This window comes from Haliaeetus albicilla, chromosome 26 (genome assembly GCF_947461875.1).
Source record: "Haliaeetus albicilla chromosome 26, bHalAlb1.1, whole genome shotgun sequence".
NCBI lineage: Eukaryota > Metazoa > Chordata > Aves > Accipitriformes > Accipitridae > Haliaeetus > Haliaeetus albicilla.
Window position 1 is genome coordinate 4,721,309 of NC_091508.1, and position 26,002 is coordinate 4,747,310.

Genomic DNA, 26,002 nt, shown 5'->3' on the forward strand with positions numbered 1-26,002 from the left:
TAACTTGGATTTATTTATTCTCCAAACAGAAGTGGCTTGGTTAAAAGCAAATACAATTTATTTTACATCCCCAGCTAAGCTCTCCCACCCCCACCCTTTGCAAGTATACCCATGCACCTTAATCTACAGGCAGCTGCCAGAAAGAAGATCCACTTACCACTTTTCTTCACATTCTATCAATTAAAAAATAATAGCAAATATTCTCTGTAGACAGCAACATCTAAGGTTCAGATCTATCAAAGGCAATGACCAGAATAAAGAATGGACAAGGGCTAGTCCATGCTCCTCTTGTGTCTGATTCTGCCACAGCTTGGTCCCATTTCTCTGGAACTACATGTATTTTAACCTTTCCTGATCAATAATATTCAGGAGTGGAAAGACTGGGATGAGGTAATTGTACTGCACCTGACAGACTTGGCATGGGGCTTTTTGCCAATCATGTAATTACAACCTTCAAGGCAGTGTGAGCAAGTTCTTAAATTTTACAAAAGCTCTTGTGTTTCTGTACTTAAAAAAACCATTTAAAATACTTTTTTCAAAGGCACTGATGTTAGTTTTTCTTTTCTGATGAGGAATAGCACACAGAGGTGGAAGAGAGAAATTTCCCCTTGGGAGAAGCATTTGCATTCTAATCATTGCTGCTTTATCTTGGAGCATGAAACTCAAGAAGTGTGATACTCCACAAATAGAAGTCAAAGTGCCCAGTCTCCTTTCACTAGCAGAACAAGGCTACTGCTTGCTCAGTAGCTGACAGATAAAAAGTTAATGGTATAAAGCACAAACCAGCTAATACGTGAAAATGAAGCAACAGCACAAATAGCAAAAAATCAAGTTCTTAAAAATTGGTGTGCATGAGTGAAGGCCATTTTTGTTTGGTCCCTGAAGAGGAGATGGGATTTACCACGTGTGTGAACAAGTTCTGCTCTCTGGGGGAATGGTAGCGGTTTCGAGGGTGTCCAGGTTTGCTACTCTGAATTATGCTGGTATCGTGAGATCCTAATTTGGCTAATGGAATTTGACCTCATAGCATTAAGGTCACCATACAGCTGTAGCCCCCGAATCTCAACAGTGCTGGAGAAAATAGTTCCCAGGTTAAGGATGCATGGTTACTTCAAAGGAGCACACAAGCGCATGGTACAAACCTTTCTTTCACACAACCACGATGAACGTGGGACGAGGAGGCATGTTCTGATGCCTGTCCCAAAATGAATCCCCCAAATTATTAGACCTTGGTTCACATCAGCATAGTTTAGTTTCACAAAATGCCTTCATATCTGTCCCGCTCTTATTCACTCTTTCCTGGTTTTTGCTCAGGGTTGTCCTTCCAGATGTGGATTGTGAGACAAGTCGCCATGGCCAGCCAGCCCAGGTAAGGCACCATCAGCAGCGTTGCTATCTTGTTAATGCGGTACCAGGAGCACATCGTGCCTATCGCCAGGACGTCCAAGCACAGGATGTCAATCAGTGCCTGGAGCAGAGAGAACACACTGACTGTGGTGCTCACCCTTGGAACACGCAGCAGTCTTCCCCTTCTTCTTTCTCTAAACCATCCTACTAAAGGTGGTGAGGTGGAATAGGAATAAGGGGAGGTCTAGTGCTGAAAAGTCACCTAGAGTGATCCTAAACCCCAGGACCTTGGCTCTGAACTCTAATCAGTGAGATCTGAATGTGTCACACCAGGAGCCAAGGCTAATGTTAATTTTTTTTGTTCATTATCGAGTTCCGCAGATTAACACACTGTTAGTGATGATCAGTGTCCCCTTCTGCTAATGCCTATGCAGACAGATCAGAAACATGCTTATGTTAATACTGATGGCTAATATCACTTAACAAACTTTCTAAATGTATCTTTCATCCACAAAGTGACAAAATTCAGGTGGAAACATAAATCCCACCCTCTGCTTCGGTCACCTCTAGGCCTTGGCACCTGAAGTAAGTCCTTTTTGAATATAGCACAGGCTCAGCTGTGCCGTGCCTTACCTTCGTGCACATCCTCCTAACAGACTCTGCAATGCACAGTGCATTGTATTTGCTCGATAAGCCACCCGCAGCTAATATGCAACCCTGGGGATGCTAACTTTGCTGCTTGCCGGCGCAGGGTGTGACTCCCAGAAGGACTTATCTCTAACCCCGAACCCTTAACTGGGAGATGCAGCAGGGCTATTGCCTCCCTGATCTCCCGCCCTGCTCTGGTCAGGCCGGCTATCTGCGCGGATATCAAGAGCAGGATGAGGAGTGGAAGGTACTGATATCATTGTCTAGAACCAGGTGCAGCATGAGTTGTATCAGAGCAAAAGCTCTTCTTGCAGCTCTCTTTACAGTTGCATAATGCTAGTTAGAAAACCTCCAAATAACCCCCAAAACCGTGGCAGGAACACCAGCAAACAAGCCTCCAGCAGATGGATGGATGGGCAGATACGTTACCATCTTCAGGTTACGTGCACCAAAGAAGAGGGGAGGCCAAGCCCAGTTCAAGGCCAGCTGAGCCCCGTAGAGGCCAAGTGGGACGAGAGCTTTGCTGCTGCAGCCACCCAGGTCATTCCATATCAGGTAGGAGGCATAGCTGCGAAGAGGGAAACGCATCAGTGTTTTGCAGTGAGTAAACCCCTAATACAGATGGCATCTTTTCATGTGAGGTTGTTTCGCAACAGGGACTCGCAGGACAGTCATATTTGAGCGACAGCTGCATCCGTGTCCCTCGCTGCTCTCAGACCCATCGCCCGTGTCATACCTGCGTGGCTCGTACAGCTTCCCCAGAGCAGTGGCCTGTTTTAATATCTGTTTACAAAGCTGAGCATGGGCTGTGTCCCTGGCCAAAAGCATTGCCTGCGGTGTGAATCTGAGGAACTCAGCCCAGAATTTGGCTGAGGCTGTATTTCATCTGCTGGGAATAAGAGTACCTGACGTGCTCTGCTGATTCGGGTACAAGGGATATCCCAAAAGCAAATGAAGGAGTTTGAAATGACTGCTCTTCTGTGTATCAGACACAGCAGGACGAGAGAGGGAGCGGTATGCAGAACTTACCCCATGCCAGTGTAGAGGACAGTCCAAGCAACAGGGAACATTTTGCGGGGTGGACACCATGAAGGTTTTTTCAGCTTCTCATACCAAACAGGTATTGCTTTTCGATTAATGAACCAGCCAAGGAAACCTCCAACATGAGGCAGGACAGTAAACCCAACAGTATAAGCCCACATCCTTCCTTGGTGGCTTGAAGTAGCCTTTTGCCTGTTGTAAGTTAAAAGCAATAATTGATTATCACTTTAAAGACATTTTTTCCTACTTAGATCTTTCAAGCTTTTTCTCTAATTGCCCATATTCCGCTTTAGACTCTAAGGCTGAAGGTAAGTATTTAATATCATATTCAGCTCTACTGCTGGCTCCCCTCTGCCCATCTCCCGATCTCTGAAAAAGGGGTAATTATTTCTGTCATGGTTACATTTTTCCCCTTGATCTACCCAGCAAAGTGCCTCCCCCCTGCCATTTCATGGCTTCTTACAATATTCGTGTGGCAGGGTTCAGCTAAGGTGGTTATATTCTTAGAAGACAAGACTGCAGTTACTTTTATCATTCCTCCTCCAAATGCCTAAGTCAGACAGCACACAAACTTCAGTGTACGTACACGGAGGCTACGCGTCTCAGCAGAGCTGTTATCTCTCCTCTGCATGCTATTCTGAATTTGAAAACCCAGACAGATCATGCCCAGAAAACCCTGTCCATTCTGACTTCATTTAATTTTTCACCATGGATTTATATTTTAAATGAGGTCTATAACAAGACAACACCCTTACAGCAAATTTTAAGGGCTCAATGAACCTTGTTTAATCCTCTCTGCAGCCCTAGCAGGCAGAGGTAGATTCTCACCTCTGTAAGCAGGTAAGCTGAGACACAAGAGTAGTTTCTTAATTTGCTCACGGTCTTCCTCTTGCATAAGAGGAAGGAACATTTACTTTAATAATTACATTATGCTCCCACACAAGACAGCTGTGATAAGGATAACATCTAGCATTTCATTCTCTCTCCCATATCTTCCCTGCCATTATCCTCACTAGGGCTCTGAACCTGCCAGTCTTCTGTCCTCCCGCCTTTGGTCTCTGTATTCACCTGTCCTTTTGATCCATTAAGGAATTAAACCCAAATTAGCATTCATCGGGAATAACACATACAATTTGCAAGGAGCACAGCAGTTTTGTGCTATCAGCATAAACACAAATTGCACCCGAGCAAATGCACTTGGGAAAGATTGGTTTTAGCAATGCAAGAAGAGAGAAGCAGGCACAGAAAATTCCCTCGCCCAGGGAAATGTCCCTGGCACTCTGAGCACTGGTCAGAGAAACAGGGAGCATCAGGAGAGGACTGATCTGCACAGGCATCTCTGTTTGGGATTTTAATTCACAATTAACACTTTGCTATATCCTATGCTAATTGTTATTATTATCATCACGCTACAAAGCATTCATCTTTAGAAATGCACGCCAGCAGTACAAGCCAATTTATACATCAATAAGGAACAAATACCCCAGACACCATCTCTAACCAACAATTCCTTTACTAGACAATTTATAGCGCTATTAAAGTGTCTATGGAACTAGAAAATCAACCGAACACTGAGAAAAATAATAGCTGTTAGTCCTGCTTTTAAAGTGTAAACCAGCACCAGCTGAGTTCTGGTTCCTCCACAGTACTTCTGAAAGGTAAAATGGGAAAAGTAGGTTTTTCCCTCCTCCCAACTTCTTTGTAGTTGCCAGACTAACCTGATAGACTGCAGAAGTAACTGAGGGTTGAAAATAACGCAACACTCTTATAAAACCTTATTTTGTCTCACAGCTGTTACAACTTAACAGGGTAGGAGCTGTAAAAAACCTTACCGCCTCTTACTGCCTTTCTCTCTCTTGCAAAGAAAAAGGGTTGGACATCCAAGGCCAGCTTCTGTCTCTAATGCTGGTGCTGCTATACAATGAAGAAATTGTCAGCTGAGTTTTACCTAAATAGCAGAAAAAAGGGTGTGTGTGCGTTCGCTGGTGGCTGTATCAGATTACACAAGAGAGCCCATGTTCGGCAAGAATTACAGGGGATTTGGGGGTGGTTGAGCAACCGTGCGGAGGACAGCACCGGCTTCTGGGTCCTGACGCCACCGAGATGTGACATCTGAGGCTCTTGGCTTGGTTTGAGGACACGCATCTTGCCTGTAGGTCAGAGAGTGGCTGCATGGGACAGAGAAGCACCTTTTTATCGGGCTGGGAGCGTGTTGGGTGTGCGAAAGTATAAATTAAAGTGTGTCACGTATAAATGAATGTGGTAATTGTGTAAGAGCTTGTGCATAAGGGATCAGGTCCATAACAGTAGGACTTCCGTGCGTGTTACATGGTTGCAAGCTCTGCTGATTTATTCCCTCTGAGGATCTGTCCCGGAGCGTGTCCGTGAGTGTGAGCACAGGACAGAAGGAGCCGGCTGCACGTATGAGGATGTCCCTGCCATGCCAGTCCCCCATGCGCTCTTTAACGCAACATTGATTAACCAGATGCTTTCGGTGGCCGCCTGTACGCTAGCCTTTTGGCTAAAATTCACTGGAAATCACTTGAATCTAAAATAAAGACATTACACAAGCATGTTAAATGAAAAAGAAAAAAGCCAGAAATCAATTTCCATTAGTAAGCTGTCTGCAAGGGATGGGAAATGAAACACTAATTTACTTCAGTTACGGGTCATTACCTGAATTTCATGGCCAGAGGCAGGATTGCTGGTTCCTAGCAGAATGCAATATTACTGTTATAACATAGAACCAATGAGATGTTTTGTTTTATTGAGCTCAGAAGGAAATTATTTTTTGTGGGAGGGGAAAGAAAGAAAAAAAACAGTGTAAAGGCACAGATTTTCAGCTAGCATAAATCAATGCCCTGCTATTGCAGTGGTGTGTTTATATAGCGTAATTGCCACTTTGAAATAACAGATGCAGCACACATTAATCAAGCAGTAGCCACCTGCATAGCCTTTCAGAGTCTGTTGCTATTTGCGATTGGAAACTTCTGTCGTGCAGTGATGCAGCTACTATATGTGACTGAATGGTTTCCATTGCAGTCAGCCACTTCTCCGCTGAAGCAGTCATCACGCAGATCGCTGGGTAGCATTGCCTTCACCAGGCTTTGGCAACTTTGTCAGAAAGCAAGCAGATCAACAGTTTTTAGCCGGTAGTATTTCCTTTCCTGGGCTTAAGCACAGAGCCATGATGACTGGTTTGCTTGGCATATAGCAGTTGTATTCCCAGGCTATTTTAGAGTCTAATGTGCTGAAGAATTAAAAACTAAGGGACAAATTACAAGGATCCCGGTAAATCTGTGAAGCTGGGGATGATGCTGCGTGACTGGGGAATAGCAAATGCAAAGAGGAAAAAACCAGCAGAGGCAATTCCAGGCCTAAAAGTCATGTATCAGTCCTACTCGAGCTTTAGAGCAAAGAAAGGGATAGGTGAAGACATAGAGGTACCTGGAAAAATGGGATAATATGTAATAGATTTGCTGAAAGTGGATCGCAGCAGGCTGGATGCCATTGCCTGGGCAGGCGTCTGCTTCCTAAGCAAGAAGATGTGGTACACCTCGCTTGTCTGGACTTCCGAATAGCATCTCTTACGGTGTTTCTTAGGTAATGATTAAGTTGAAGACACTGGCAGATGGCAGTAGGGCTGCTGGGCAGATAGAAGAGACCGCGAGAGGGAGTGCAGAAAGACAAGGATCAGGTTTGGGAAGAGTTTTTGGTGGCACCAACCAGGGATCAGGACTGGGACCGGGACCCGGAGTGATTTTAAATATGGTGTGAGCTCGTGCCCAGACACACGAAGACAAGCGTGTGTGCGTGCCCCAGGCCTCCCCTTCTGTGTGAGCACATGCCACGGGAGGGAACGGGCTTGCAATAAACAGGAAAGACTTTCTCTAGCACAATATTGGTTTTCCTCTGTTACCACAGATTTATGTCTCAATATTTCTGGTTTGAATCATTTTACAGTAATACAAGATGAGGTAATACTACCTCTTAGTAAAATAATTTCTATACTATGTCTTGGTATGCTTCTGATTATTAAAATAGTATTACTGCTGGGTTTCAGATCACTGCTGTACCACTGCAATGTGTTTTCCTGAAAGAAAAGACATGGGAGAACCGAGTTACACAACTGTGTGTGTTTTCTTCTTCTTAGCAACCTTTGCACGTTGTCCCAAGAGGTTCTCAGTCTATGCAAGATTAATTGCCCAAATATAAAAGCCCTGTTAACCTGAATATATTATTGAAAAACAGCATATTTCAATCTGCCCTAGTTTTGAAAATAGAGATGCCGGGTCAGCTCCTGGCATAAATCTGCAGTGCTCCTCAGAAGCCAGCAGAGCTTCTCTGATTTACATTGGCAATAAAGTCGTCCTGGTTTGTCTGCCACTGATGAGAGCGTGAGTGTGCTCACTGAGCTGCCACAAAGGACACGGCCGTGGCCAGGGAGGAACCTTCATGGCAATCACTGTCTTCTGAGCAACCCAAACCTGCCAGCCTTGACATTACAGAATAAAACATTTAATTTATCAGTATGAAAAGCCATTAAAAAAAAAAAATCCCCTAGTTTTATTTCTGAAGAATAAAAGCTTGTCTTAAAGTTTTCAGTTATGTTGAAATAAAAATTCCGGATGATATGAAATTATATAGGAATTTCCAGCTGGTCAGTTGTGGTTTTTTTCTGCAAGTGCTGAGGTGGCCCTGGGCCAGACAGTGCAAGATCTCTCAGCCCCTCAAAACTTGGATGTGGACTGCTCGGTGAGCTGAACCTTGCAGCTTGAATTTCCACGCTTTCTCCACTAGAGGGAAATTTAAAACGGATCTTTCTTAGCATTAAAGTCCAGTTTTCAGTGTGTTAAAAGGTACTGCCTGCAGGACACTGCTGGACCTGGATGCACAGGAGCACTGGCCCTTCCCTAAGGCACAAGATCCTTTCTCAACCCTGGCTGGTTATAGCTAATCACAGGAACAAACTGTTGTGAGATGAATAGCAGAAAAGGCTCCTTAATTTTTTAAGGCTCAGCCTTTGATTTCTCTCTGCCCGTCGCGGCTCGCCTGGCTCTCCCGTGGCTGGGGTCTCTGCATCCCGCAGGGCTGTGTTCGTGGCCAGCTGAACGGAAAGGTCAGGCTGAGTTTTGAGGTAAATTTTGAATATCGGGGCTTCTCATAGCACTGCTTGTTTGTCAGTAGCAGAGCTGGCGTACAGAGCTGCCGACGTGCGATAACCGTAAGGGGAATAGTTAGGGCTTATCTGCATGCAGAAGTTGCACCTCAGTAGCCAAAAGAATAAATTTTAACGGACACAGCTCAACGCCTTCTTTCATGTTAGGAGTAGCGTAGTATGGGGATAGGCAGATGATTGCAAGCAATTAAGTTATGCAGCTTAACAAATTGCCACTCTCTAGCTGAGCCTCCTTAATTAACCACATGCACAGACCCAGCCCAGCACTAATCTGGCATAAAATATTTTGCCTTCAAGTACCATGACCAGTAATACCTGCTTTACTGGAGTACTTGGTAGCACTAATTTTGACCTGCAGCTGTCACATCAGGGAGAGCACGTAACTCCGGTGTCCCTGACCATGCTGGGCCATGTCGTCCGCTCGTATCGCGTCATGCACGGTGGGATATTGGGCTTTGGCGCTGCGAGGATGGTACCTGGGGATGTGCAGAAGGCTGGGGTTTTTGTCTCAGAGGACTCAGCCCTTGCCTCAGGAAAAAAAAGCTGCAAAAAATGGTACAAAGTCACTGGCAGGGTGTTGTATTGCAGCAGGTTAAGTGTTATCACATCTCAGCCGCTTAGTTATGTCTTACTAAGTCATGATTGCAACCCTTGTATTATTGTCAGATTGGGGTATCAGGTTTATACTGAGTCAGAATAATAGTGTTCACAAAGGATTTTGTCGTGCCTTAATATAGCAGTTTAAAATGCGTTTCAAGGTCTTTCCTACACGCAGAGCTAATTGAGAAAAGCTATTGCGGTTTCAAGTGATGCTCTCACTTAAATCAAGTTCACTTTTGTGCTGATGTGCCCTAAATTACACTGGTGCAGATTTCCAGCCAGGCAAGGCTTTGTAGTAAGGGCATGATGTTCACCAGTTACAAAAACACTGGGGAGAGGGTTTTCCTGCTGGTACTTTCAGAGGAAAGCCAGAAACTGAGGGGCAACACTTACATCCCTGAGGTCTTAAAAAAGCAGTAGATGGCTTCTGGACCTTTAGCTCTGTTTTCTGCAACTCTAAGAAAAGTTCTCGGATATTTCCCCACCCAGGTGGTTCAGGTAGTGAACTGGGAAAGCAAGACAAGCACCAGGAACAGGCATCGAATGGTGAACTCTAGTAGACTGGATGCCTCTTATTCCTGGAGCAGGGTGGTATAACCCTTTCCTGCACACACCCTGGCTAACTCAGCCTCCTGCCTGTGATTTATAACTCACCTTTCCCTCCTGCTAATGCAGCATTACTAAGCTGGCAGCGCTAGGAGGTCAGGGTCCTTCACAAGGGCTTTTCCAGGTCCGAGGGGTCTGCCAAGCCCTCGGCTTGCCCAGGGCTCAGTAAGCATAAAACCTGGAAACGAGCTTTGTCCAGGTGTTAGGGAAGGCATTAGTCAGCCTGCAAGGTTTTTATTGCTGGTGATCATGAAGAAGAAAGGGACCAGCTGTCTTGGATTTTCAGTAGAAGGAGTTTTCTACCCTAACTTATTAATTCAAGGCTTCCACCAGACCTGGGAAGCCACGTTACCTCTACACCTGCATTCACTATAGAGTTCAGCTCAAGATCGGATTGGCCAAGAAACTTATATTAAAGTATTTTCTTGTTCTTTTAATGGAAATGCCCTTTTTACTAGGAGGGAAAACCTCAGTGACTGCTTCTTTTTGCCCTAAATATTTTTTTCTGAGAATTGTGAATCTGTCAAAATGCATCAAAACAGTGCTTTGAGAAGAGAAAAACTATGCTTTTCTTCTTTGTTTCTTCAGTTGTAGCAGAAATAGAAAGTGAAAAGGTGAAAGAATACAGGAACCAGAAGGAAAATAAAGGTAAAGAATCTGCAGAAAGCCAAGGTTTTATTACAGGAAGAGAAACCACAACACTCGGAAGATAGGATAAATGTGGTTTTTTTTCATTTATTTGTTCTGAAGTGCGCCTCCTCTTCTTGAGCTAACAGCTCTAACCTTGGTGTTACTCTTATTTAGGACCTCCCTTTGTTTTTTTGTGAGCTGTTACAAGCCTGTCATTTATCCTTCATTTTTTTCCCAGATATAGAGATGTGTGAGTAAAGTGCTTATTGCCTCTTGCAGCAGTCTCTCCAGAAGGCTGCAGCCAGCTGTGAAGGAGAGCAGATGGTTCACATCTGAGCATCGTCCAGGTAGAGACGGTGAGCAGATCACAGGAGAAATGCAGTATCCATTCCTGATGTCCTTCTCTGGTGGCTTTTAAGGTCAGTTCCTCAGCAGCTGGGGTAGTTCTTAAGTGGTGGCTTTACCCTTGGCATGATGGTCCACACAAACTTGTCGTGGCAGAAGCATGTTTTTTTCCGTTCAGCGACAGAGGAGTTGCCAGCTGCAAAGTCTAGAAGGGATGAAGGACAATGCTTCTGCTGGGAATGATGCTTAGTTGTGTTTTCCCCTGACGACATCTGCACCAAGGAGTAACAAAGATGGGGATGCAGCTGGAGTAACGCTGCTTGCAAATAGCAAAATGAGCATCTATGAATTGTTTTAAAGACAAGGCTCAAAGTCTGAACAAGCTGTAGAGTGCCAGAATTTTGCTGTCTTTGTGGGTTTGCCTTTCCCTCACTCATATGTGCCAGCTGCTAAAAATGACTCATTTCTTCTTAGAAAGCTGTGCTGCTGCCTTGGCAAAGCCTTGCTGCTTGGTGTCTTGATGGTAGGATTGCTTTATTTTCAAGCTGAGCCATGGTCATTGCATGTGTTGTCATTGTTTAGCTACACAATTTTGCAAGCTCACAAGGAAAAAAGGGTTGTGAAACGTCTTGTGCTACTTGTGTGCTGCCATAGAGTTCAAAGAGGGTGTCATCTGAGCCATGTAGACCTCATCCAGTTTCAGCTTTCTGACCTTTGGGCCAGGTTCTGCAGAGTAAGTGTAGAACAACCCCACCTAAATCACGGGTGTAAATCCCCCCAGAAGAGCACAATCAGCACATGGTAAATGCCAGGTTACTTCCCTGGACTATTCTGGTGAACAAGTTGATGGGCAGAGTCATAGTTCAAGCAAATGCGAGGGCATTTTTGGAGAGAGGGAGTTCTGAATTAGAAATACAACTTGAACAAAGGCGGTGTTATGGTTTGGTCTCCTTCAAGGACTGGTGTAAGTAGAAAACTGAATTTATTGCTTGCTTTGTGCTGAATCAGGTCTTCTAACTTTAATAGAAGAGGTTCCTCCTTTACAAGAGAGATCCATGCAAGGGCATTGAATTACTGCAGTATTCCCCACAGCCATCTGACGATAAGGGTATGTGTAAATGGTATATTGAGTGCAGACATGAAATTGCTTTGCCAGAATTCTTGATATCTGGACAGACTCCAGCTTTGATCCGGAAAGCTGTATGACTGCCAGGAAAGCAGAGCAGAGCCCAACTTCATACGTGTCAGAACAGTCACGTGTGCTGGAACAAGCTCACCTCACCCCGTGGTCTAACCGATAGACGTAGCTCCAGGCTTGTCATCTCTTGAACTTGCCCAGACCACCCTGATACATGGAGATTGTTCAGGGAAACTCAGGGAGATCTGGGAATAAGGAATAAATTGGAGAAGACTCTGCACCTCTGGCTGCCAATTCAGAGGATGGAAAAAACCACTGGCTTAGTAAACTGTTTGCTGCAAGCTATTCTCACAGCGCTGCCACAAAGGCACTCCCGCTGTCGGAGGTGCTAGTGCCAGTTCATGTCAATCATGGGGTTTTACTGCTGCACGTGTTCCCCTTTCAGCTGGGAGATCAAAGTCTGTTTCCTTCAATTCATTTGTGTCAATGCAGCCAGGTCCCATGTGGAATCCCAGATATCAGTGCTAGAAATGATGCGTGAGATGAATGGACGTGAACAAGCCCTTGGGAGGAAGCGTATCCCTGACATTGTAATGACAGCATGCTGAATCTTAGCCAGGGGCTGAGAAGCTTCAAACACATGCCAAATGAAGGAAACCTGCCTGGGAGTGAAGGATTTTTATTTTTAAAATGAAGGTGATAAAAACAAGTGTGATTTCCCAGCTCCTGCCCACTCTCATTTCATATCCTGGAAGTTAACTAGAAAAGCCTTTATTTCCGCAAAACTCTGGGTGGTTCAGAGTTTGACCCAGTTTTAGAGATAAGGTACCTGTCTCAAATACCAGATCTAGATCTAGATTGCTACCAGATCTTGGATTCTGGTTTAGGGTCTATTTGAATGGCCAAAGGCAAACACTTCAATAATAGCGGCCTTAATTTTTTTTTGGTAATTTAATTAGGAGCTTGATCTGGTTTTGGGGCAGGACACAAAGTGGATTAGAGGAGCAGCTGGCTCTTTAATTGGGGCCATTTATCTTTTGTTAAAGTTTAACCTATACTTGCACAGAGAGGCAGTGACAACAAGGGACAGAGTTTCAGCAGCATGTTTTTATGTGCAGAGCGTCAGGTCAGCCAGGTATGCGCAAGATTGCGTGACTGGGAATACTCTCATCTTGCTCGAATCTCACTGCAGCAATCCTAAAGTACCAACTGGCAACTGTGACATAGGGCTATTTATAGAGACCAGAAACTAGAGGGTAAATATTTGTTTAGATTCCAATGCTTAATCTGCTACTGGCTGATTGTGTGGAAAGCCTGAGCCCCCACTCTCTACAGCAATTTATAACCGGAGCCTTCATCTCCTCTCCTTCTCCCAGAGCTCACATACACATTCCCCTGGATTCATTCTGCAGAAAATGGGCATGGCCTGGGTTCAGACCCTCCGGCACCTTCTGGTCCCAGACCATGCTGGCAGGCATCCTGCCCTCCATCTCTCCTCCCTCATTTTAACTGACTGGCATTCAGAGGTAGAAATTGCAAATCCAGGCACTCACGGAGCACGAAGGGTAACAGCACGAAGCCGTCATTGCTCTGTTGGATCGACAGACTTGTTTGCAATGACGTGGGATGGGACAGAGCAGGGGATGGGAGCTGTGCAGTCACTTGGATTCATCGCTAAGCTGGCTGACCGATGCCAGCAGAGCCACCCCCGTTGTAACCCCCCCCCCCGTTACACCACAGCATCCTACAGTAACCACAAATCCTGCCACTGCCCACCCCCCTCCTTTTCTTAGCCAGAACAGCAGATCCTTATCGAGGGTGGGGACAGGGAAACGGGAAGGATGCTCCATGTCCATCAGCAAGGACTGATGGAGACAGCATCTCCCCCGACACCTCGCAGTCACCAGGGGCTGCCCTGGGCTCCCACCACAACCAGTGACCAAGAGACTGGGACTCCATTGGGAGGTTCCTCCCAGCCCCAAAAGCAAGGACTACAGTGACCAGTGCTGGAGGTGGGAAGGCATCAGCAGAAGTGGTTCCAGGTGGGGGTGACTGGGGGTGTCTGTGCTTATTAGCGAGGCAGTGTGCTCATTAACAAGGTACAGCTCTCACCCCCCAGGCAGTGGTGTTAAAGCATCCTGTCCCCCTGACGTCACCTGCTTCTTTGCCCATTACAGATACTGCTGGAGCTCTGCAGTAGGAACAGTTGGTGGAAGCTGGTATCCAGACCTGTCCTGCGAGGGGTGAAAAAATCAGGTAAGCAGCAAGGTTTGTCTCTGAGCAAAGGAAAGCAGTGCAGGAAAGGGAGGGCAGCTTGGTACAAGCTCATGCCCTGTCTTGGCATGCGAAAAGAGAGCAGCTGAGAGTGGTGTAGCTTGGGGATTTGAGCTGGTATTTGGGAAAGGTAGCCCAGGACAGCGACTGTTGCAGGAGCCCCAGCTTCCCATCTTTGTGCCAACCCTAGTTCCGCTTAGCAATGTGAGTTCTCTGGGCACTCAGCTGGAGTGGTTAGCTAGCAGGAGGTATTGCTGTCGTTCCAATACAGGACAGTGGTAGCATCCCTCCATCTTGTACATGTTGGGCTTTTCTGATATGAACACCCATCTCCCTTTGATTTGCTGGAGTGTTTTATGGCAGTTGAGAATCCTGTTCCACTCCTCTGTAACAGATTTTTCCTTTGCAATTTCCTGTCCTTATTGTTTCCTACTAGGGAGGTGTGGATGCACCAGAGATAAGATCCTTAACTTCTGGGCAGGCTGAGCAGCTGATCAGACAGCAGATTACTACCGTGGTCTCTTCTTCATCCCCACAGCATCTGCTGTGAAGGCAGTATTTCTCAGGGATGGCAAAGCAAGCTTCAGCAGCAGATTTCTCTCCCTATCTAACTTTTCATGCTACAGAAAGTGTAAGAAGGCCTGGTATCCCTAAACTAATGGGGCAACTGAGACTAGCTTGTGCAAATTTGTGCATGGGACCTATAATGCACCCAAGAGCTACCCAGAGCACCCTGCAAAGGAGTACAGCTTCTGGAAGAAAACCCTCAACACAGCCAGGAAAAGAGTTTGCACTGCATGTACCATTTTTATTTTCACATATATATATTACATCATTTTAAAACAGAATATTTGTGAAAGAAATGGGTTTTTTTCAGGTAAAAGCAACCCACCATGTTCCACATAGCCCCTTTGCCTGCCATTTAAAGATGACCCGCACTGGGGAAAGGCTGGCCTGCAGACAGAGCTTGTTCCCCATCTCCCTGCTGCTACTGGGACAACCTGTGGTCTTCCTCTCCTCCTCCCCTGGAAAGGAAAGGTGTTTACAAGTCCCTTCCCTCCAGAGTCAGTGCAAAGCATGCTTTATTACTCCATCATACACCCTGTCCCCTTCCTGCAGTGCTGGGAGAGACTGGGGCTTCCTGGAGGGGTGGAGAAGGGAAGGAGCTGTGAAACACCATGCGCTTTGATACTGTGAAGAAGGCAAGGAAGAACCAGAATTAATAATGTGGTTTCAAGTATATGTGTAAAACCCATCACACAGAGCTTCACAGAAGGCTGCCACCAGTCCTGACCATGAAGAGACCAGTTTCTCCAGGGCAGTGCTGGTCCTTGCCAGCCTGAACCCCGCGGCACCCGGCGTTTGGCAGGGATGGCTCGGGATCTGGCTCGCAGTGTGAGGAATGGCTAGAAGGGAGAGGTGGTTCTGACAAGCAAACTAATAGCTCAGGCAGATTCTTCTGTCCAGAAGCAAAGAGGGTGGGAGTGAAAAATGCTCTCAAATAGGCTCAGTAAATGGGACTCTTTCTTCAGACTCTCACCCCCTTTCTATGCATCCATTATAACCCTCTGAATGAAATTCTTCTGCCCACCCTCCTGAAGACAGATGCTTCTGCTTGAACCAAGAGTTTTCTGTCTGGACAACTCCCTGTGCCATGCTCCCTTAACACCTCTCCTGGGGTAGCCTCTTGCACAAAGAAATCCTCACCAAATGTACCTTTTCCTTCCTGCACCCCTTGATAGGTAGGGAGCTGGCAGGGAGAGGTACAAGGAACCACAGTGTAGAGCTTGTGGCCTCGAGTGGGGCTGTGATCAGCTGCCCTGACCTGCATCCACGTACGGTTCCCCCAGCCCTGGGGACTGGCACTGCTACCTGGACAGCCCGCAACCCCTCTTTGCTACTTCTGGGGGTGCATGTCAGCCTTCACCAGGCACTGTGATGCTGAAGCCATCCCGTCTGTTAATCCTGGGGCTGGGTGGAGAAGGGAACCAGCACAGGCTTTTCTTTGGTCCCTCTTCCTACCAGCTCTAGGAGTGAGCAGACCAGGCAGGCACTGGTACCAGTGGGTGCAGCTAAGTTGTAGGTGTCAGAGAGAGCCAGTCCTTCCTCAGGTGCAAACCCAGCTTGGGTCTCTGATGCTAGAAAAATGGCATGCTCGCTCAGCAGCTGTCCACCAAACCCTGCGGTGATTTAGGTAGCCTTGCTTTGAGTGGGGGTGAGACTTTCCTGCCAACCCAAATGATTCAGTGAACAATCCTCTCCTTGTGAATGGCAGAGCCCTCTCCTCATCTTCTGCTTTCATTTTCCAGCTGAGGGCTTCCCACCCATGTTTCCCTTGCTCACCAAGGGAAGAAGCCAAAGCCCGAGGGACAGTCGTGCCCCAGTAGCACCACAGTGGCTAGGAAGGTAGCAGCAGGGACAGCCTGCTATTCAGTGCATCAGATGGGCTTGCTTTCCTACAAGGTACAATATGTGACTGGGTTGGTGGTTAAACAACGTTTACACTGGCTAAAAATATTGTAGTTGATCAGGGCTTTATCCCCGCAGAATAAAGTAGCTAATTCAGCCCTGTAAAGGGAGTCTGGGGTTATTCTAGGAAAGTAGCTTTATCTAGAGCTCTTGCTTCTATAGCAGAGATGTACTTCTTTTGTAAAACTGGCTCCTGGCACTGCCAGTCCCAGAGCAAAAGCCTTCTGCATGTAGTCAAGGTGGCCTGTGGTACCTTGTCCAGGCCCCCTGCCCAAACTCTGCCGAGTGGGGCTTCGAGGTAGATACCCGCTGCGGCCCTCACGAAAGAGCCCACCAACCCTACAAAGAGCATCAGCTTCTGGGGAGAACCAAGCCTTCTCACCTTGGTCTGCTTTGATCCCAGCAAATCCAACCCTGCTGCAGTCTGTTCCTGCCCCACTAAAGCACCTGGCGCTTTCCCTGCCAGTAGTCCAGTACAAACCAGTGATGCCTGCCTGTGCTATGGGTCAGAGCACAGTGCACGCCCACAGCTCTGGGTGTGCAGACCACAGCTGATGGATACTGAGGGCTCCTGGACAAAGATGGGACCTGGAAGGGTTGTTTGTTTTTTTTTTCCCTCGGAGCCAGCACCCTGGTGGCTGTGCCTGCAGTGCTGTTGCCATCCAGTGACAGGACACAGCACTACAGACCAGTTGCCCATTCACAGTCCCAGTTCAAGCTTTTTTCCACTTGCTAACCAGTGTCAGGAAGGCTAGGAGAGGTGAGAGCAGAGGGAGACAATATGCTGATATCCTGAGAGAATCCTCCCTGCAAATCCCCTGAGAAAACAGATAAAATGGAAACTTTCCTTTGCTATAGCACCTATTTTAAAAGTTCCCTTCTCTGTCCTGGTATCACAGACTTTACTAAGGCTTGATCATCTACCATAAAGCTGAAAAATGTTCTTCATTTAAAGTCTGCTGGCCTTCCAGCTGCATTTGGTTTGCAAGGTGAAACATTTTATCTGGAAGATGAGAATAAATTACAAGCAGCATGGCTTTTTGTACAAGCAAAAGTTCTCTCCAATCTGTTAGAGTTCTTGGAGTGTGTCAGTGAATTAGTGAATAAAAGCTGATATACTGTTTTCTTTCCAAGGTCCTCTGAAAAAGTCCCGCTGGAGACACAACCAAACCAGAGAACTACCCTAGAGGACAGTGACATGTCGATAATGGGGGCTGATTAAGAGAAAAGGAAAATGACAATTAGTGGTTCATTTTCATCGTGGCAAAAAGGCTCCATCTGGTGGTGGTGTCACCCAAAAAAGAAGGTAAGGAGTGGGGATGGGAAACTGCAGATGATACTAAGTTGGTTAGACTGGTTCACACCAAAGAGGACTCTTGAGATCTTGAGGAAATCTCCAGATCTCCTCAAAACGGGTGACCAGGTGGCACGATGGTAAATGAAGTTGCGTGTGGATAAATGCAAAGCAATAAATACATTTGCAAGGGGACAAACGAGCTCGGTGGGCATTCAGCTGCTCAAAGAGTCAGCATGGCCGCAAAACCTGAGCATGGAAAATCCACTGGGGATTTGTGCTGCTCAGCACAGATAAAACAAATAAAGCAACCAAAACAGAGAGATATAGAAGAGGAATATTATAGCAAATATTTTAATGCTTTCTATTAAGCACAGTCCAAGGCATTCCACCAGGGAAAGGGATACTGCAGAAACAGTCAGGGTCAAAATGATAAGCACAGAAAGACCCTGATATGGAAATAGGCTGAGAAGTTTGCTATTCTTATGTTAAAAGAGGCAGGAACATGAGGGACGTAAGTGTTATAAAATTATGGCTGGTCCTGCTAAGCCTCTGCAGCTGCAAGGAGAAAGGATGCAAGGTGTCCTGTCTCTGTGCTTGGACAGGACGTGTAGTAACAAGCTTAAACTGCAGTGAGGGATAGGCATTGGGGGGGTGGGGAAGAAATCTATCTGAAGGTAAAGATTAAGGTAAGAATCAGTGATATGGGGGAGGCAATACTGGAGGGTTTTAAAAACAGGTTAGACAGCTGTCTGTCCGGAACGCCTTTGTTACAGTGGGGCAGATGGGCTGCTCTGAAGGTCTCCCTGACCCCTGTTGGGCTCTCACGGTGGTCCCCGCAGCGGGTGACACCAGGCAGACTGCCCCAGTCTGGCGATCCCCATGCCGCAGGGGTGAGTGGGAGCGCTGTCAGTTGTGGTCACTCAGCCCGTTTTGCGGTAGCAATACCAGGCAAGTTCCCCGCTCCAGCCACCGCGGAAAGGCCCCAGAGGGCAGGAGGCTCAGCCTCTTTAGGGCTACGATACTGTGACTCCCGTTGTCCCAGGCTCCAGCCCAGAAGGGCTCTGTCTGCATTAGGAGAGGAGCCCAGACCGAGGACCACTGCTCATTTCCTACCTCCGAGGTCCCTCCGGCTCCCTCCCCCAGCTGGCTGACCTGCTCTAGGAGATGGGTGATGCTGGAATAGGTAGGGTGAGTTTGGCTCAGCCAAGGGCCAGTCACAGTTTCAAGCCTTACAGTGTCACCTGGAGTAAAAAGAACAGAGCTAAACCATGCGGTCCACGCTGGGACGCTCTCCCTATTTTATAGAAGTCAGAAAGATTTGGGATGGGAGAGTGGAGCTTGCTTCCCTCCCTCCCCCAAAAATCATGCTCAAGCATTAGTCATGAACAGAACAAGCTGAAGTCACTTCCCAAAGACGCTGGGTCCTGCTCTCTGGGCTGCTATAAAACACTCCAGCCCTGGGCTTAACCAGGGCATGCCTGCACTCATCCTGCCCAGCTGAGCTCAGAAAGCAAAGAGCTGACGTGGGGATGGGATGCAACTCCAGTGCCTCCCACTGAGAGCAAGGGAGACCAACTGGTCTCACTTGGGCTGCTTGTTTGCCAGCATCCAAGTCTACTGAATGGAAGCCTCCAGCAGAACTGGACGGAAGGCAGGCAGGCTGCCTACACCGACCACTAGTAACCCCACAGCTTTTTAGTGTTTGGAAACCTGCTGGTGCTTCCTAGGTCTGCTGGTACGCAGCCTTGGAGCTCACGGAGGGCGGTGAGGCTGCACCTCAGCACCTGCATCAGCCACAGGAGAACTGCAGGTCTCCAGGTTCGGGCTGCGGCAGGGAAAAACCTGCCTGCCGGTGCTGCCAGATGTTTCCATCGACTGTCAGAGGACAGGTAGTCTGTGTGTTTCTTTAAAAAGGGGTAGGGATGCCTGTTAAAAGGAAAGAGAATGCTCAAGAACTTGGGCTCAGGATCAGAGGGAAGGTGAAAGCAAGCCCCGCATGGGCCAATGTTGGCTTGCCCCTCCAGTGACTTACAACAATTGCAGCAACCAAGGCTGCAATCCCTCCTCAAATGTGGTGATGGTCTGGGCTAGAGCCATTAGCAAATGGGGAGCTCTGCACCTGCCCCACGGAGCGGACAAGACCCACGCACTCACACATACACATACGTGCTGGCATTATCACAACACATTTGTTCCCTCGGACTCTTGACTCCAGAGGAGCCTGTTCTGCCTCGCTGCTGCGTGCTAGGACCATCACAGTGTCCTCAGCAGTTAAGTGAGGCATAAAACAGGCAACAAAGTTGAGCCTTTCCCCCAGTTCTTCTCCCCATAGCTCCTGGTGGTGTCTGCATAGATGGCAGAGACCCTGGGCCCCGTGGTGGGAGGGTCACAGGTCCAAGCTGCTCTCTCTCTTGGAGGTTCCTCGAATTTCCCCCTCTCTTGGGAGACGTCAACGCAGAGCAGAGATTTGAGAGAGAGCTTGGCCGGACCCCCCCAGCCTCTGCCCCCACGTCAGTTAGGGCCTGAAGAAGCGTCGTACCACTAAATGCCCCACCATGACCAGGGCCACCACCACCAGCATGTACTTCATGTAAACATTGTCCAGCTCGAGTGCAGCCACCTGACGGGAAACAGAGAATAACCAGAGCGTGTTAGATCTGCCTGGGCCAGGTTGCTGCTCTGCTGGCACCCGGGTAACCCCACCGACCGCAGCAGTGCCGTAGTCCCCAGGCTGCACCGTTCACCGGCCGGAGCACGGCTGCCTCCCCTTGTCCCCGAATTCCCCCCGGGACAGCCCCGCGCTCCCGCTGGCTCACCCATCCTCCCTGCTGGGCGATCCACTGGGCGATGCGGTTGCGGAGCATGAACTCCGAGACGTAGCGGGTGATCCAGTAGAGGAAACCCCTTGTGCCGTGCTGGTAGACGTGGATGGCCATGCGGTAGCCGAAACCCAGCAGCGCAATCACCCGGCCCCAGTTAATGCCGCTCTCGAACAAGCTGAAATGAAGCCGATGGTCTGATTAAATCACTGCGGTGGCTGGCTCGGACCTCCCTAGTCTCTGCATCCCAGGCCACGGGCTCTTGAGCAGTGCCGGTTGCAGAGCAGGGCTGGGGATGCTGTGTTAGTTCTCGGGCTGCATCCCAGCCGCACAGACAATGTAGTCATTTTGTGGCTAAGCGACACGTGGCCGCCCATAACCAGGATGTGCTTTCGGAGCAGAACAAACACAGTCTCGGTCACAACCGCTGTTTGTCTCAGCCAGGTGGGTTAGGGATGTCCTAGGGAAAAAGTCTACACAGCTACAAGCTCTGAAGTGCTGGAGGGGAAGCTTTGCGGTGGCCGTTGTTGACCTGCCACCTTCCTGCCTGTCCTGCCTTTCCCTGAGGTCTCTGTCCGAATGCAGGGCACATCAGCTGCCTGGAGGTCCTGTGTTTTCATGGGCAAGGGTATTAAACAAGGTAAGCTGGAACTGGTGGTGGTTTAAGCCGTCAGGCTGTAGGCTGCAGCAAGCTCAGTAGCTGCTACACATGCAGCCAGGAGCAGGAACTACCACCCACCTGTCCCAGAGCATCCCTTGCTTGTGTGGTCATACCTGGAGGAGGTAAGGAAGTTTAATTATATCTAAGGACAAAGCATGTTAGAACAGGATTTTTCCTTTTCCTGCACAGACAAACCCCTCCAAGAACAAAACCTGATCCTTCCTTAGACTGAGGCTCGCAGGGGCTGCGGGGGGCTCCAAAATGTGCCTACCTGACACCTACTGCTTCTGATCCAGCTTTTGGTTGCTGTGGGCACAAACTGCATCGCTGTGGGCAGGTTTGGCACTGATTTATCTAGACCTGTTTTTGAAGGTGTTTTTCCTGGTTTCCAGCAAGGCAAGCAAGAAGGAAAAAAAGGGGGGGGGCAGGGAGAATAATAAAAAGAGTAGACTCGGGCTCTGTGTTTTAATCTGGTGCCCTGTCCTAGTGGTCCCTGTCTGCACAGCCGAAGGGAACTGTCTTCTCTGCAGAGCCCTGGCGTGGAGCTGCCACCGTGGAGGTGGCAGAGGGAGAGGGAAGTTAGAGCCAGGGAAGGAACTACAGAGAAACAGGCAGCGCAAAGAGAGGGACAGAGGTTAATTTACCTGTTTGCGGTGCGTTAACCGCCTCAGGCTGGCAAAGCGGTGAAAACAGCGCAGCATGGCTTCCCAAGGACAGGGGAGCAGGAAAAGGACAGAAGAGAGGCAGTTAGACAACAAACACTGAGCGGAGGGTGCCCAGGGACGGGGCTGTGCCGGAGCCAGGCGTGCTCGGAGGAGCGACGGGAGTCTGGGACCTGGGAACCCAGAGACCCCGGCTTCCCTCCTGGCTCTGCCAGAGGTCTTCTGCATGACCCTGGGTGAACCATTTCACGTGGATACTTGGTTTCCCTACAGACAGAGAGAGGTGAGAACCGAACCCCTCGACAGCCACCTCGATCCAAGCCTGTACTTCAGGCAATCAGGGCTGTAAGTCGTCCAGGTGTTTGCCTTCACTCTTCACCCTGTTGCTGTGCTTTGCGCGGGTGAGGTGGGCACGCATCGCCTGCACGAGATGGCTACAGGCTCTGCAAGCCTGCGGAGCATCCCCCATGCTGAGTTAGTCGGATCCTGTTCCATGTGGACCACACCAAGGGCAGCGAGTACCTGCCCATCCCCGCAGCCTGCAGCTGCCTTTGCTTTGTGCCTCTGAAAGCCTGACTCATCAGGGCTTTCCAGCTATTGCGCAAGCGGCAGTGGGACCAGCAGCAAGTCTGCCATGGTCCGGGGCTGGTTGTACCCCTGAAGGGTGGCTGGGACATTCACTTGGCTACTGATGCACGGGGCACGCTTCCCAGGCATGTTCCCCCAACCTTTCTGACCCTGGTCAGCTTGTGCAAGGACTGCGAGGTGATTGTCAGGTGAAGACTGTCCAAACAGTGCGCAGGAGAAAGAGCAGACAGGCAGAAAACACAGGAACCGTCACGGTAAGCTCGTTGGGAGCTCAACCCAGGGATGGTGGGTGAAGCTTGAATGGACAGGGTCTGCATACTGGGGTAGGTGCTCCGGGGTGGAGGCAAGGCTTTAACCGACTGCATTGCACCCCGTCTGACCCTTCCTTCCCTGGTCTTCTCCAGGAGAAGGCATCCAGCCCATGCTGAGGGAGCCTGTGGCCTTACCTGGAGGCTATTCTGGTGAAGTGCTCATAGACGTTCTCCTTGGTGGGCTGCAAGGATTTCAGCATGTAGCGAAACTCCGCATCGTACCGCTTATTAATGTCGTCACCGATGATGGCCAGGCGCCTTCCTACCAGGCTCCCGGTGCTGCCCAGAGGGAAGACGGCATTATGGAGAGGTCAGCAAGACTGGTAAGCAGGAGTGAGGGGTGGATCTGTAATAGAGCCTGGCTCAGAATGGGGTTGAGGAACGTGCATACGGTTGGTATCAGAGTTTTTACCTGCCCAGCTCCTGCTGGATCTCTACAATCTCTGGGTCCATGGGCACCTCCTCCCCTCTCTCCTCTCTCTCCTGTTGGTAGCGGTAGAAGGCATAACTCCGAAACACCTCCTCCGTCTCCTCCACCACCTGGTCTTCTGAGAGAGACAAAAGGAAGAAAAGTCAAGGGAGAAACTCGTCTCCCCCCTTTCCCAAGTCGGAAAGAGACCATTCCCTCATTTTCAGCCTAAATTTGTGCTGTTTGTATTAACTCTGGCCTTTTGCAGTAAAACAAAAAGAATCCAACATAAATTAGTTCTCAGAAAACTAATTTTTAAGCCAGTCTTTGTTCTTTGGGGCACAGGCCCACCTTTTGAATCCATTTTTGGCAAGAGACAGCTACAGGACTGTCACAACACAAACCAGATGTTCAAGTGCTTGTGCTTGGCAGCTCTGTTACCTCTTGATAAGGGGTTTGCTCAGCACAAACAAGTTCAGGAATCTCAGATTCAAACCCAAACTGGAGGCAAAGCTCAGTCTAGTGCTGCCCATCAACCCTCAGCAAACAATCTTTGTTTTTCAATGTCACCAACGATCTTGCCCTAGCATGGCATCAGCAATGATGTGGTGAGCAAAAGTTAAATTGGTTATTTTGGTATAATTCCTCGCCGATTCAATCACGCATCACTGGTCTCGCGGACACTCATCAGCCCAGCAGCAGCAATGCCAGGGCAGGGTTTGCAACTTCTGCATGAGCTGCTGGCAGAGCAGAAAGGCGACGAGTTTTTGAATAACTCCTAAACTGTAACCCAGAGAGGTGACTCCCCATCTTGCGCTTGAAAGCAGATAAACAGCCAGGTGATAAGTTTGAACCGAATGCCTGTTCCTGCTCCAGCACACCCATTGCCACTGTGCGAGAGTGGACAGTGCTTCGCTAACAAATACCCGTGGAAGAAACGAGCCCGTTGCACGGCGATGGGAGGCTGCAGCCGGGCAGGGGGTGAGCTGAGGCTGGTTTTGGGTGCCACAGCTTCCTTCCCCTGCTCTTGTAAACAAGCAGGGCTCGGCACGCCAGGTATTCAGGGTTCAGCGGGGGAATGCACCCATGCGGTAACGTCACCCGGCCCCGATAGCGCGCGAAAACCGACCCGGCTCTGCGCAAGCAGGAAGTGAGTCGGAAACAACTGGCATCGACAAGCGCGCGCCCATCCGAAAACAGCTCGAGCTTGAGACCCCCACGTGTGTCCCCCGTGCCCACGCTGCTCGGGGAAGAGCAAGGGTCTGGATGTGGCCAGGACCTGCCCCCTCCAGAGCAGGGAGCCCCCGGCGAGGCGTTTCAGTCCTGTAGGTACCATGGTGACCGATACCTTATCACATGCATTACATAGCTCCTGGGGAAAGTACCCGGACTGTCACGGGATGTCTTTGATTACAGCTCGGTTTCAGCTGGCTCAAGAAGCAATCTGGGCTAGAGCACCAGTTCCCGAACTGATGGCAGCCCAGCTAAGTCATGCCGCAGGGCTCAGGGGGAGCTGGCCCTAAGGTCCTGGTAACACAGTTTTTTCCAGTTTCTTTTCTAAGATGCAAAATTTGTAGGGGACAGAAACGGTATGGATGGATCAGAGCCCTGCTCATTTGACAGGGTATCACCATTCAGGGTGGAGATTCACAGCCATTAAACAAGGTGCAAAGCCCAGGTAAATGAGCTACCTGGGGCAACGTCAGAAGCACAGGACCCTGCAAACCCGTGGCTTTAGGTGATTGTCCTGCAAGGTGTGCTGGTGACATGCAGCAGCACATCTGCACCAGCAACACCGTCTAGCAGCGGTGCAGCTCACTGCAGCCAACGCAGTTAAAACCCTTTCCCAGCATGCCAGTATATCCACCCGCCAGACTGGCCATGCAGATCTCTGGCCACTGGAAACTGCATTTCCAATGCAGAGATGCTCGTGCCTGAGCACCATGCCAGAGCTGGGATGTCAGGACCTGGCCTCATGGACACAGCTGTCCTGGCAACACTGCCCCATAAAACCCTGTATCCAAGTCTCCAAAACATGCTGTGCTACTCGTCACCGGGTTTTTCCAGCTGGTCACATCTACATGGCCCACGTGCGGCTCCGGGGAGACGGGCCCAGCCCTGGATGGGGTGCGGGGAAGGGAGAGGACCTGTCGTGCAAAGACTCAGGTTACACAGAGTTTGGGTTGGGTAAATAAAGGTGAAGGGAAATGACAAGCCCTGGTCACTGTGTTTTCAGGGGATTGGGTTTTTGTTTTGCAGGAACAGGTTTATTTGGTGGTAAACAAATCCCACCTTATGGAGGAGCCAGCGGAGCCAGTGACCGCTCCACCGAGAGCCAGAAAACGAAACCGACTGACTCACAGTTTCAGTGAGAGACAGGGTAAACACACTGCGAGAACAAAAGAGGAAATAAGTGTACCAAAAAAAATCCCTAGTTTTAATTACCCCAAGGCACTATTTTTAGTAACACAAGGACAAGCGAACGCACATCTTTTTTCCCCCAGGTGCTAACCCACAGCACCCACTGGGACCATCTCTGGGTCTCTCCCACTCAAAGGAAGAGGATCCGGATCAAGATTTGCCTTGTGGACTCCCACTACTGGCAGCGGAGAGGGGGAGAGCGGTTTGGAGCTCCTCTGGGATCTTTGGTCTCCCTGTGGGATCATCGGGGCCGTGTTAGGGGGCTCACGAGCTGCTGCGAACCCCCACACTGCAAGGGAGGACCTGCTCCACTTCTGCTTGACGGAGCAGCGACCCCGCCATCCTCGGTCCCCAGCTCACTCTCAGCATCTCGACCAGACCTGCCCCAACAACCTCTTGCCTGGACCCACACTGTAGACAACATTGACCGGACCCCGGCCAGTCTCAAACGTGCAACACCCGCATTTCTGTGCAAGATCCTTTATTTCTCATTGTTCTCATCTCCCGCAGAGCAGCTGCGCTATAGTAAAAACTGGCAGGTCTCACCCAAAGTTATC

The 26,002-nt window shown here is 49.0% G+C and overlaps 2 protein-coding genes and 1 long non-coding RNA gene across 4 annotated transcripts in view; 1 reads left to right on the top strand and 2 right to left on the bottom strand.

Moving 5' to 3' along the window:
• TSPO2 (translocator protein 2) lies at positions 1 to 3,405 on the bottom strand. The gene is made up of 3 exons (XM_009923627.2): positions 3,025 to 3,405; positions 2,425 to 2,563; positions 1 to 1,468 (listed from the first exon to the last, which is right to left on the bottom strand). Exons 1-3 carry the CDS (start codon positions 3,195 to 3,197, stop codon positions 1,286 to 1,288), a joined length of 495 nt encoding a protein of 164 aa, XP_009921929.1. The 5' UTR covers positions 3,198 to 3,405; the 3' UTR covers positions 1 to 1,285.
• On the top strand, positions 1,247 to 14,900 carry LOC104321039 (uncharacterized). The gene is made up of 4 exons (XR_011322321.1): positions 1,247 to 1,369; positions 10,290 to 10,470; positions 13,712 to 13,790; positions 14,686 to 14,900. It is a non-coding gene; the product is annotated as an uncharacterized lncRNA (long non-coding RNA).
• The window catches only part of BAK1 (BCL2 antagonist/killer 1), a 15,084-nt gene continuing 3,675 nt past the window's right edge, over positions 14,594 to 26,002 (bottom strand). Inside the window, exons 2-5 of one of the 2 annotated variants that reach the window (XM_009923546.2) lie at positions 23,028 to 23,163; positions 22,751 to 22,894; positions 20,391 to 20,571; positions 14,594 to 20,194 (exon numbers count right to left, since the gene is read on the bottom strand). In XM_009923546.2, coding sequence (XP_009921848.1) covers positions 20,090 to 20,194; positions 20,391 to 20,571; positions 22,751 to 22,894; positions 23,028 to 23,163 — 566 coding nt within the window. In that variant the 3' untranslated portion in view covers positions 14,594 to 20,089. The remainder of the gene's footprint in view (positions 20,195 to 20,390; positions 20,572 to 22,750; positions 22,895 to 23,027; positions 23,164 to 26,002) is intronic. The other variant, XM_069771615.1, reaches the window with a different exon arrangement.